General features: G+C 35.2%; 3 protein-coding genes across 3 annotated transcripts; 1 reads left to right on the top strand and 2 right to left on the bottom strand.

The window, feature by feature from the left end:
• Positions 1–940: 940 nt before the first annotated feature.
• ifit10 (interferon-induced protein with tetratricopeptide repeats 10) lies at positions 941–3,340 on the bottom strand. The gene is made up of 2 exons (XM_016270618.1): positions 3,049–3,340; positions 941–2,473 (listed from the first exon to the last, which is right to left on the bottom strand). Exon 2 carries the CDS (start codon positions 2,469–2,471, stop codon positions 1,044–1,046), a length of 1,428 nt encoding a protein of 475 aa, XP_016126104.1. The 5' UTR covers positions 2,472–2,473; positions 3,049–3,340; the 3' UTR covers positions 941–1,043.
• A 268-nt stretch (positions 3,341–3,608) lies between these two features.
• Positions 3,609–4,149, bottom strand: LOC107584193 (interferon-induced protein with tetratricopeptide repeats 5-like). Its single transcript, XM_016270698.1, has one exon. It carries the CDS (start codon positions 4,092–4,094, stop codon positions 3,609–3,611), a length of 486 nt encoding a protein of 161 aa, XP_016126184.1. The 5' UTR covers positions 4,095–4,149.
• Positions 4,150–5,469: 1,320 nt separating this feature from the next.
• On the top strand, positions 5,470–6,590 carry ch25h (cholesterol 25-hydroxylase). The gene has a single exon (XM_016270620.1). The coding sequence runs from the start codon at positions 5,491–5,493 to the stop codon at positions 6,250–6,252; it is 762 nt and encodes a 253-aa protein (XP_016126106.1). The 5' UTR covers positions 5,470–5,490; the 3' UTR covers positions 6,253–6,590.
• The last annotated feature ends 6,094 nt before the right edge of the window (positions 6,591–12,684 follow it).

The raw sequence follows: 12,684 nt of genomic DNA, 5'->3' as shown, positions 1-12,684 counted from the left end.
ACATCAACATTCTTCAAAATATCTTATTTTGTGTTCCACAGAAGAAAGAAACTCATACTGGGACAACTTGAGGGTGAATAAATGATGACACAATTTTTGGTCATATTATAATGGTCATACTATAATTAAGTATTAACTGGACAGTTTATTTTATATGCATTTTGTGTACTTGAAGAAGAGCTGTAAAACTTGCCATCGTGATGCTAAAATACTTAACATTGTTATAAAGAACAATGGTAAATGCAATAGACTTATGGCATAGCCTTTTCATTAAGGACCTGCAGAAATTGTGCCAACAGGAAAAATCAACATGAGTTTAAATGCAGCATGCCTCCATTGAAAAAAAACAAAACAATGTAGAGGGATTTACTTTTAATACAGTGCAGACTTTGTGCCAGAATGAAATGTGATCCACTCATTCCACACCTCACAATGTAATCAAATACACGTGTTACACTCTGCAGCTGACATGTTAAATATTAAGGACATAATTGAATGTCCTTGGGTCAGGCTGTCATTTGCATTGTATTGCTGTCTAATGATTGAGGTGGCTGGATCATAGGTTTAAAGGTAAAAGTTTTATTTTACCCGTAGGCTACATGATATATTTTTCTTTCATGGAGGGAACGTATAGCATAAAATTACTTACAATCATTATTCTCACATAGGGATCTGAAAAGAAGCTATTTACCTTTTTATCAGCCCACATTACCTGTGGAATAGGTTTTGATCTGTACAAACAAACGCTTGAAAAAAAACAGACAAACAAACAAGCATTATATACATTATGAATTTTATTTCAAACTTTTAAGCTCTTAGTGTAAAGTGGCTTTTGGGTAATGACAGTTTAGAAATATTTTTAGCCATTAATCTTAGAACATAAACATAAAGATATTATATATTTTCTGATCACTTTTTTCTTACTTAATCTCCATTATACAGTTATAGAATAAATAACCATAAAGTGTCAGTACATGTAGCACACCCAAATGCGTATTGCATAATGTGCATCTGATAGTGTAAGCACATAATATGTGATGACTTTACTGTAAGGACAGCCTGAGTGCACTAAGGTTACTGAGGAACTCATCATTGTCTTCATAACTCAGAGCTTTTTCATAGCACTCAATGGCTTGATGTTTCTCCCCTTTTATCTTATGAAGGAACCCTAGTATCCCATAAGCCTCCCCTTCCAGCGAGTTTCTCTTAATCCGTTTGTCAGCGATCTTCTTTAAACTGTTGGCACTTCTCTTCCCTTCGACTGAATCTGGGCTCATCTTCAGACATTCCATGTAGTGTTTGATAGCTAACTGCTCACATCTGTGGCTGTACAGCTGGAATTCAGCATAATAAAAATTGACCACATGTAGATTGTCGTTTTTCTCCTCGGCTGCTTTGAAAGTGACCTGAAACAGCTCCTCAGCCCGTGACATGTCGTGGTTTTCTCCGTACAGCAGCGCTAGATCGCTCATTGCAGAAATGAAGGAGCCCGTCAGGCTGATGGCCTTTTCTAAATGATAGATGCATTGATTGCGAGTCTGTTGAACTCTTGACCCTTTGGCATGGTGACTTCCCTCCTGCAACAGTTGGATTTTCTTCAGCTTATAGCAAAGAGCTAACTGATGATGTATGAAACTTGAATTGGGTGAGCTTTCAAGTGCTCGCTTCAAAAGAGCAATTGACCTGTCCACACTTCCTTGATTCCTGAAGAATTTTGCAACATATCGCATGACATGTGGATGATCTGGAGAGCTTTCTAAAGCCTTCTCTACTAAGCTTTCAGCCTCTCTGTACCTCTTGTAAACAATCAGTCGCATGCTTAAGAGGACTTTGAGAACGTCATCATCTGGATTCGTGTCAATGGCCCGTCTCAGTTGCTTTATTGTAGGCGAATCCTCCAAAGTGAACCTCTCGTATTCGGTGCGATACAGAGCAATGGCATAACCAGCATTCCATTCACCTTCCTCAGGTTCCAGATCTAAAGCCTTCCTGAAACATTGTTTGGCTCTATCGTAATATTTGCGTGAGAATTTAAGAAAAGTCCATCCCTTCTCACCAAGCACCTCTGGAACAGACGAAAACTCAGTTGGAAAGGTTTCATTTATCTCCTGAAGCTTCTTCAGATAACTTTCACATTCTGTGTAGTTCCTCATGTGGTAGTTTAACCAGGCAAGGTTTCCATAAGTGACAATGAGTGTCTTGTGAAATTCATCCCCATGGCATTCCATGTGTAGCTCCACAGATGTCATGAGGTTGTTATGTGCCTCCTCGTGAAACCCCAGAAGAAACTGGACATATGCCAAAGCACTGTAAGTTCGGGCAAGTCCTTCTTTCTTTACGAGGTCCAACTTAATCTGTTCTTCCAGTCTATTGAGAAGATCATTTAGATCTATATCATCTTTCATCAGAGCCCAGGTGAAGTGGCATTCCAGCTGGTGAAGTTTTGTTCTCAGAGTTCTGTCCAGATCCATACCTGGTAAAAGTGAAAAAAAAAATTACGTCATTCTCATATATATATAATTGTTTTTCAAAACATGCAAAAGCTGTCCAATACATTACTAATATAGATTTTAAAATATATTTAAATATGAAGAGTTCAGATACAAAAGCCTCTAAGTGCCGTTTAAAATTTAGTTCCAAAATGAGCATTTTTCTCAGGCTGCTATGTTTATGTCCAGGTATTTCACTTTAATGGCAATGAAAAGATCCTATTTATTGCCATTAAAGTGAAATTACAGAACCTACACATAGGAGCCTGATAAAAATATTCATTTTAGAAGAAAATTTAAAACGGCACTTAGAAGCTTTTGCATCTGAACTCTTGATTATATTTTCAATCATTTTAATAATATATGTAATATTTGTTTTATTTAAATGTATTTATTCTGGCCAAAATATATTTTAAAAAGGACATTCATTCAAAATGTCATTTTAAAATTGGAAATGCATTTTCTTGCCTCTTGAAGTATATATTAAATATTAAATAGCTTTGCTAAAACCACTGTAGACCAACTGCAAAAACCTTTGTAATTGTAGGCATGCACTTACCTTATCTAGGACGTCTGCACGATAAATGTTTCAGAATCTATTTGATGAGGAAGGTTGTGCAGGCTTTATTGACCTCTCCTAGAGATAGGAGGATCAAACTCAGAATGAAAACTGAAACCTTGGCTGAAGAGAGACGGGAAGAGAGCAAAAGACAGAGAGCTTAAGGCTGCCTCAAATGAAGTGTAATATTTGGTAGTTAAATGAAGACTGTCTAAACCATTGCCAGCCATCTGGAGTCTGGTTGTCATGTTTCTTTTGCATATGTATTTCTTTGTTTTACTGTCACTTTCAGCTAAGAGACAACGACAATGAAACTGTATAATTTTTTTATTATATATATATATAGTGACGTGTATATATAAACACACACACACACACACATACAAGACATTGTTTAAAGTAAAAATAAGTTTGCTACTGACTCCCTCATAAAGACAGTCTTGTCACCATCTAATGGTGTAACAATGTCACCTGTACTGAAGTCAAAATCACCATCAATAACACCCAGAATTTTTGTCAATTTCAAATACTACACTATAAAAAATGCTGGGTTATTTTTTTTAACCCAAATGCAGAGCCTTTGAAAAACTCTCTTTTGCTTGCTTATAGTACGTTCCTCCAAGTCTCAGAAAGCTCCAGCCTTTCTCACCGTGTACTACGGGCAAGCTGCAGGAGTAATCTGATGAACCTGGTATGTCCTTGCATATACTTTTCATGGTGTTCAAGTAATCTTCCACATCATTTAACCTCTGCAAGTGATAGTGTACCCATGCAAAACTGGAGAACGTCACAAGGAACTCAGCTTTCTTTCGCTGGTCTTCCCTTAATGCCAATTCAGCCTTTTGAAGGTAATCCAGTGCACTCTCAGTTTTACCCTCCAGGTGGCTAATAAAAGCCAGAAGGTTGAAATATGTAGCATGATACTTTTGTGGACAAAATCTGATCCTGTCATGGAGTCTGTCTGGTAAGCTGTTCAAATCCCTTATGTCTGATTTTTCGACTCCCCATGTAAAAAGACACTCCAGCTGCCTGAGCTTAGGTTCCATGTCTTTGTTGCTGGAGGCATGCGGAAAAGAAATTGTGTTTTGTATAACATACCACTGAGTTTTCAAGGTAGGACTGCAGTATATTTTTATAAATAACCACAGTACTGCATGTGTGTGTTTTATATATAAGATATGTAATAAAAGTGTGTGTGTGTTTTATATTTTATATATAAGATATGTAAATAAAAGTGTGTCTGTATATATATATATATATATATAATAAAAATAATTATTGAATTTTAATCATTTTTAACATGTAATAATATCTTAAACCAAGCATTTTGTCATGTCCCTGAGGCACTTCACTGGTTAGGCATTTATTAACTAAATGTGCATCGTTTCTATGATTTTTTGCAATAATGTAAGCATTTATTTGTGTTCCTTTCTTGTGACAAATATTTTTCTTAAAAAAAAAAGCAAGATATTTTATAAAAACAGACTTTAAAGTTGTCCCTCAGTGTGAACTCAACCCTGTCTCACTAACCATTTTATGCCCATAATAATTTAGTATTCAGGTCTCTTTAATAGTGATGCAGAAAATGGTTAGTATTATCATACTTTTCATTCTAATTTTTGAGGCGTATTATAGTCAGAGAGGGTGCTGTCAAGTTTGATATGTGCCTAATGATGTTTTTAGCAATTGAATTAGTTGGAAAGAAAATGTATATTCCAAGTATATATTTATATATAATAGAGCGTGTCAAACAAATAACAAATCTTGATAACTCGAGTGTCGCAGCAGCACTTGCCTCTTAAAAACAGCAGACGGCGGTGTTTACTTGATCAAACTGGAATAACTGTTCCACTGTCAGTCTCATTGCTGTTCCTGTAGATACTCTTACAGAAGTTAAAAGTGACACACGGAAATTGAATATTAACTGTCATATTTGGTCGGATTAATATACATTTTGTCAGGTTTAAAAAATCGAAATGTGGAATATCAATATCAAGTGGGACTGGGCGAGATTAACTGCTTGAGCTGCTATCTAAACAGAAAAAACACAGTGCCATCTCCTAATGGTAAGTTCGTTTACAGGTTCGGAATCTTACCTCACTCTTACCTCACGCTTTTATCTCTGTACTGTGATTCAACATCTGTCTTTCCATTATCATTTATATTATAGAATTTTTGTAGGCTAATAAACAATTTTCTTTCTCTAAAGAGCCTATTGCAGGATTTTTATATTTATGGATTTATATAGTTACCTATCTGATTAAAATGACAAAAGATAGGCTACTCTCTGAGAACACTGTCGCAAAATATTCTGGAAATTCCAACAGGAAGAACCATTTTAGGGGGAGTTGAAGCGCATGTAAGTGGAAAGGGGCGGGGCTGTATGCTTTATAAGCGGCACAATGAACATGTGCTGCCATTCAGAAACAGAACTGAAAAGAAATGACAATGTTTGGACTACAGTACATCTGGGACAGCGTTCTGCAGTACGAGGCCGTGCTAAGGTCTCCGTATTTCCCAGTTCTCTTTTCAATTACAGTCTACCTAAGCTTCTGCCTGCCTTTTGTCGTTCTGGATGCCCTATCTCCTAGGGTAGCACTGATAAGGAGATTCAAGATTCAACAGAAAACCAGCGTGTCTTGGACGATGATGTGGAGCTGCCTCGCACTCTCGCTCTACAACCATGCCGTGTTCATCTTCCCACTGAGTGTCCTGCACTGGTACTGGAGACCTGTCAGCTACACAGCGATGGCACCTGGGCTCCTGCGGGTCATTTGGGACCTTGCTGCCTGCCTGCTTCTCTTTGACTTCCAGTACTTTGTATGGCATCTTCTGCATCACAAAGTACCTTGGCTCTACCGCACTTTCCATAAGGTGCATCACAAATACACGTCCACCTTCGCTCTGGCCACTGAGCACTCAGGGGCTTGGGAGACTCTGTCGTTGGGTTTCTTCGCTGCTGTGAATCCTATGTTACTGGGGGTTCATCCAATGACAGAGATGCTTTTCCATATGCTGAACATGTGGCTGTCAGTTGAGGACCACTGTGGCTATGACCTGCCATGGGCGACACACAGACTGGTGCCTTTTGGTCTGTATGGAGGAGCTCCGCACCATGATGTCCACCATCAGAAGTTCAAGTCCAACTATGCTCCATACTTCACTCACTGGGACAAGCTCTTTGGGACACTTCATTCTGAATGAATTGAGCAAATGGAAAAAACTACATGAACTGTCTTTTTTGTAAAAAGTGCATTACCATTCTATGAATGAATACCTTTGACTCTAAAACTTTTTTTTTAAAGTTAATTATTATAATAATTCATGTATCAAATCAAATTAATGTACTATTTATTTAATGTCTGTATTTAAGTGTGACTAAGAAAAATGATCAGAGATATTACTGCTATGTCTAAGGAGTATGTGAAGTATATTTGTTAACCTTAACCTAATAAGTTTTATTTATTTATAAGCCTGTCTTGATACTGAATGTTTTAACCTGGAACATGAAGAACAAATCTAACTAATGGCAATAAAGATATGAAGTAAATAATAATTCTATGTTTGTGTTTTCATTTAGCATATTAAGAATAGTGAGAAGAAAATGATGTAACTATATATCATGACTTGTGTTAAAAATTTTTCTCAGAATAAAGTCTGAATAAATTGATTTGGGGTTAGGTAAATATACAGTGCTCTGTGACTGTTCTTGAATGGCCCAGCCAGAGCTCTGACTTAAATCACTGACCCAATTGAGCATCTCTGGAGAGACCTAAAAATGGCTGTCCACCAACGTTTACCATCCAACCTGACAGAACTGGAGAGGATCTGCAAGGAGGAATGGCAGAGGATCCCCTGAAAAACTTGTTGCATCTTTCCCAAAAAGACTCATGGCTGTATTAGATCAAAAGGGTGCTTCTACTAAATACTGAGCAAAGGGTCTGAATACTTAGGACCATGTGATATTTCAGTTTTTCTTTTTTAATAAATCTGCAAAAATGTCAACAATTCTGTGTTTTTCTGTCAATATGGGGTGCTGTGTGTACATTAATGAGGAAAAAAAATTTAACTTAAATGATTTTAGCAAATGGCTGCAATATAACAAAGAGTGAAAAATTTAAGGGGGTCTGAATACTTTCCGTACCCACTGTATATAACCCAATATTAGACACATAAAATTAATTCATTCTCCTTATGTATTAAAATGGTATTCAATAATTCAAGTATTTAACCAACAAATAATGACTAACGTAAGACACTGAAATTATGCATGGGTGCATTATTTATCTTATTAATGTAAAATGTTATTGAATTACATACAGTATGTGCAGATACATTATGAAACCATGCCAAATAACAGTCAAAATGACATGCACTGCAATCTTTTAAATCGTGCTTTACAAATAATGAAATATGACTATGTTGTGGGCTCAGGTCTAGCAATTGTGGCCCTGGAACTGTTTCTATTAATGGGAGAAAAAAGAAACAAATAAAAAGATTCAGATTTTAATTTTGCTACAAAAAATGTCCCAGTGAGGAAAATATCTAAAAACGTTAAACCAAAACCATCTAAAATAATAATCATCAGTGATTGAGTTGTCATTTAGCATTATTAACGCACAGTTCCAGTAGCTCATGCCTCTAGAGAGAGTGTGCGTGTGTTATTACAATGGACATCCTGAAAAACACAATGGAGAATTTCCCAAGCCATTTGAGAATTCCCAGAATTGCCATAATTCCCGTCAAACACTAATTGAAATCCAAGCATGTTTTTATTCTTTGCTTCTGATTATTAGGGTGATTGCATTCATATTTTGTGTTTGATCAAATTTACTGTGGATGGCCCCAAACAATATTTGGAGACCATTGCACACTTAACCCAGATATTCATAGATTTTATTTGTCTAAAATTTCCAAATACCTTTTCTGGGGCCACTGTACATAGACACGTTATTATTGTGAACTCTCTAGTCCATATTTACTTGAAGACCACTATAATGTTCTCACACTTTATTCATTCAGTCATATTTATTTTTATTTATTCATTTGTGTGTGTGTGTGTGTGTGTACCATAAGCTGTCAAATTTTTACACCAATGAAAATCAGCAAAATTTCCAATCATCTTTGTGGAACCTGTTTATTTTCATTCATGCTTTTCTGCCCTTACCACTTCTAGCAGTTTGTGAAGTAATCTTTAAAGAATGGCTACCTTAATATACTCCTTGAGTTTCATGTGTGGGAAGAAGACATTTTATACTTTAATGACAGTCACTAACTGTGAATTTAAGAGGAAATAACAGATTTAAATGTGCAGCTGTCAATTATCATCACTATATTAATAATGTATGCATTCAGCATTCTTAAACAGATCTCAGACACACTTGTACATATTTTTGTTTACCATACAAAAAATAAATAAAAAATCGCAACAGTGGCTACCAAAACTTTGCTATAAAAATACAACCATTATGGCATTTTGGTGGACCTTTATATGATAAATTATTTAATGTTAATATTCTAAAATAGTTGAGCTGTTACTATCTGTTTTGCTGTAAAACAGGCTATTAATAACATAATGGAAGGACTAAAGTTCATCAGATTAAGGCCTCCATCATTGGTGGCCAATAATAACAAAAAAGTACAGGGTTACTCACACAAATAAAAAACACCATCATGGTAACACGTATCACACTAAATTAATGCAATAAACTTTAACTGAATGTATATTACAACAGAAAACACTACAATTTATATAAATAACAAAATTTACTTTTTTTTTAATTCTAAATAAATGTGATGGTTTATGCTGGGAATTCTAGGAATGTCCTTTTCCTTGTTAATTATAAGTGAATTCATACTTGTTTACTTAAAATATTTTTAAAAATATTTTACTAACAGTGTATTGCCTTCTTGAGTATAATACAAATGCACACTCTTTAGTGGTAACAAATATTTTACAGTTAAATGATACATCTTTTAAGATATCATTTTACCATACTATATATGATAATATAACTCTTTACATTCCTTTTCAGTTTAAATCGCATGGCTGCATTTCAATATACAACAACATTTAAAAATCAATAAAATATTTAAAATAGAATGCATGGTTTGATATTGTATTTTTTGTGTGAGTTTTCTGCAATAAATTATGAATACCTGTAAAAAAAAACAAAGTTACCATTGTAAAAGAAAAGAGATCAGTGCTTATACCATGTCTGGTGTCTGTATATGTGTGGTTTCCAGGAGTATGGGGGACTCCGACCTGAGGTCACACATCCTTTTTAGCAGACAAAACCCAAAGCTTTCTGAAAAAAAAGATCAAATCAGTTCTGATGAAAACCGTGTCATATCAGAGAATATGAAACTGTAAAATTGATTTGCCAAATGACCTGAAAAGTGTGTGAAAACTTTGATGTTTTTAAGCACAAACAATCACTACATCTCAACTGCTTATCTACAGGAAAAATGTCAAAATCAGACAGACAAGGACAGCTATTCTTAACCACAAAAGTGAAAGAAAAAAAAGAACTAGAAGAAACAGCAAAAGTGAGAGTATGCTAAAAAATAATTTTCCTCTAAGTAAAAAAATTTACTACACACATCCTCCTTAATCATGAAGCTTGCATAATACTCAGAGAACAAAAGGTTGGATTTTGTTCTTGCCTTTGGGGATACTGAATCAAAACGACGTATTGTGCAACTTCTTGTACAAGTTCAGACAGACAGTTTTGTAAAAGGAGATCTGGCCCCTACGCAATTACTCTGGTTCCAATCTGAGGACACAAAGAGATGCATTATAAAGACTTTTTAGATTTTGACATTTAGACATTTTAAAACTGCATTGCATTACAAAGTGCATGTACAAGCAATGTTAATACTAACCAAGATCAGTCAGACAGAAGGTCTGCAATATTAGGTTTAACCTAAGCTAATTCTAAGAAGCAATGATAAGGTAAAATTCAGCTAAATGTCTCTTGTCCCTTCTAATTTAAATATTTTATTGCAAATAATGACTTTGCAATGTAAACATCCTGACAAAGTATGTAAATACATTAATATAAAACTGCATATGTAATTATAGGCCAGGCTTAAAATGTAACACAACATGCTGCTCTATCTCTAAGGAGGTCTTTTACTTGATAAAGGTTGGGGACCCCTGATTTAATGTGTACAGTGATGCTGAAAGAGCAAACATGTCTCAAACTTTCCACTGTATGATAGTGATCAATAGATACTGGGTAGATAGTCCCCTATAACTGATTATGTGAACTGTACCAAATGTCAGTGCAGAATTCTTGAGTATATTGGGGTTTTGTTGTGGGCAGGAAACATATCTTATAGACCTCATGGGAAAAAACACTGGTGCTCAACTAAACAGTGGTATGATCTGACAAAAACACAAACCCAGAAATTGTGTATTAAATACTGGTATATAGTAAATACTTGAAGAAAATAAAGACAGAATTATAACAGTTTCCATTTTAATTTTACAACAAAAATGGGGTATTTGTCCTCAGACAAGTAAAATTCAATGTAAAATGTATAATGTATGTGTATGTGTATGTAATGTCCATGCCCAAGGGGGTTTCCAGAGTCAGGGCCAACTCACCTCAGGCATTTAATGGGTTATAAAGTAGGCAACAATGTGATATCCACCATATAAAATACCGCTATAAAAATACAAGCATTATGGCATTTTGGTGGACCTGTATACTGTATGTCATTTAATGATTTAATGTTAATTTGCTAACATCTTTGAGCTGTTGCAATCTGTTTTGCTGTAGAATGTGCTATTAATAACGTAACGGAGGGACTAAAGTTAATCAGATTAGGGCCTCTATCATTGATGGCCAATAATAACAAAAAAGTACAGGGTTACTCACCCAAATACATATGGCCTTACGGTAACATGTATCACACAAAATTTATGCAATAAACATATTGCAAACTTTGTTGCAAACTTCATATTACAAACCCAATATTTGTATATTAAAATACTGGTATATAGTAAATACTTGAAGAAAATAAAGACAGAATTATAACAGCAGTTTTCAGGGGGTTTTTTTTTGTTTGTTTTTTTTTTTTTTTTACAAAAATGGGGTATTTGTCCTCACACAAGTAATAATCGACAGAAATGTTTAATGTGTGCTATCCATGTTCCAGAGTCAGGACCAACTCGCCTCAGGCATTTAATGGGCTATACAGTACGCACCAGTGTGCTATTCACCATATATTTCAATACAGATGTAAGCTATTTCCTGTAAATGTGTGAGAGATCTGATTCATTTTCCAATAACAAATACAAGTTTGCATTATCATGCAGCATAAAAAGCTGTTTTTCTACAGATAAAATAATTGGAAGTGGCTGACCGGAAGCCTTGCACATTCAAGGTAAAATTACAATGTTAAAAAAGTAAATAAACAAATGGATAGACTAAACCAGGTTTAGTCCTCCAGGGAAAGTACAAGTTCTATTTGGAGACAATTAGCATCACCTGCCTGTGCTGACATCAGTTTCTTATTATGAATTGAGGAACTTGAGCAATGAGCAATGATCATGCTTCCGTACAAAAAACATGAATCTGCCAAAAGACTACATCGTAATCAAATGTGCACACACACAAAAATGTTCTACTCATTTCCAGGCCCAAGGATATTTCATTTGCTGTATTGGCAGCATATCAGGAACAGCAAATCATGTTGCTACAGGCATTTTACCGTTTAATTACTAACTAATACAGAAAAAGGCATCAACTGTAAAATGTTTAAACTCGTTTCATTGTCACTAAAAATCTGTATTGTGAAAAACACTTTCAGGAAACTTTCTTGAGAAATATTTGACCCATTAAATACCTTTGAGTATTGTAGAAAGGATCTGTTAAGCCATATCAAAACAGACAGCATGTCTTGAACATGCAGATGCACTGGATATAGTAGTGTTCAAATTACACCTCAGATGAAACTGGATGATGGCAGACTGATCCTATTCACACACATATCTGAGCCCACTGTGTGCATTTTTCATGCTTAGTGAGTACTTTCACACCATGATTCCATGATTCTTTGGTAAGTGTAGGCCTAAAAAAGACATGTCATTACTAGACAGGATATGAGCCATGCTAAGTCCTTAATGAAATCCATGCAGCAGATGAACGCTGTAAAGCTTTTGAGTTTCTTGGGTTTGGCAATATTTATGCGTCAAAGATTTACAGCTTAATGCAATAAAGTATTTCTCAGAGAACAAGGGGGGTGGGGAATAAGGGATGGTGGATGGGGGTTACTTCAATGGCTGTGTCTGAAATTGCCCCATCTATATTTATATTTTAAATTTTTCACTTTTTGGGGAAGTTGCATACAAAAAGACGATAACAAATCACTTCAAATCATTAAGCTGTGAGACAAATAATCGCTATCTCAGTGACTGAACAAGCTGTACATTTTCCTTCATGTTCAAGAAATAGTTATTAGTGAGAGAGAGCCAGAGTGAGATGCAAAATGGTTCATTCATTGTATTTGTTTGCTTTTTTTTAACATCTTTATTGTATACAATTGTAATTGTTTATAATTATTATCAGGATAGAGATACTGTCTACTTTTTCCCTCTTTTGTTGTTGTTGTTTCCCTTTTCTTTTA

This window comes from Sinocyclocheilus grahami, unplaced genomic scaffold (genome assembly GCF_001515645.1).
Source record: "Sinocyclocheilus grahami isolate Dianchi unplaced genomic scaffold, SAMN03320097.WGS_v1.1 scaffold57.1, whole genome shotgun sequence".
NCBI lineage: Eukaryota > Metazoa > Chordata > Actinopteri > Cypriniformes > Cyprinidae > Sinocyclocheilus > Sinocyclocheilus grahami.
The sequence above is the reverse complement of the archived record's forward strand: the minus strand, read 5'-3'. Positions and strand labels throughout refer to the sequence as shown.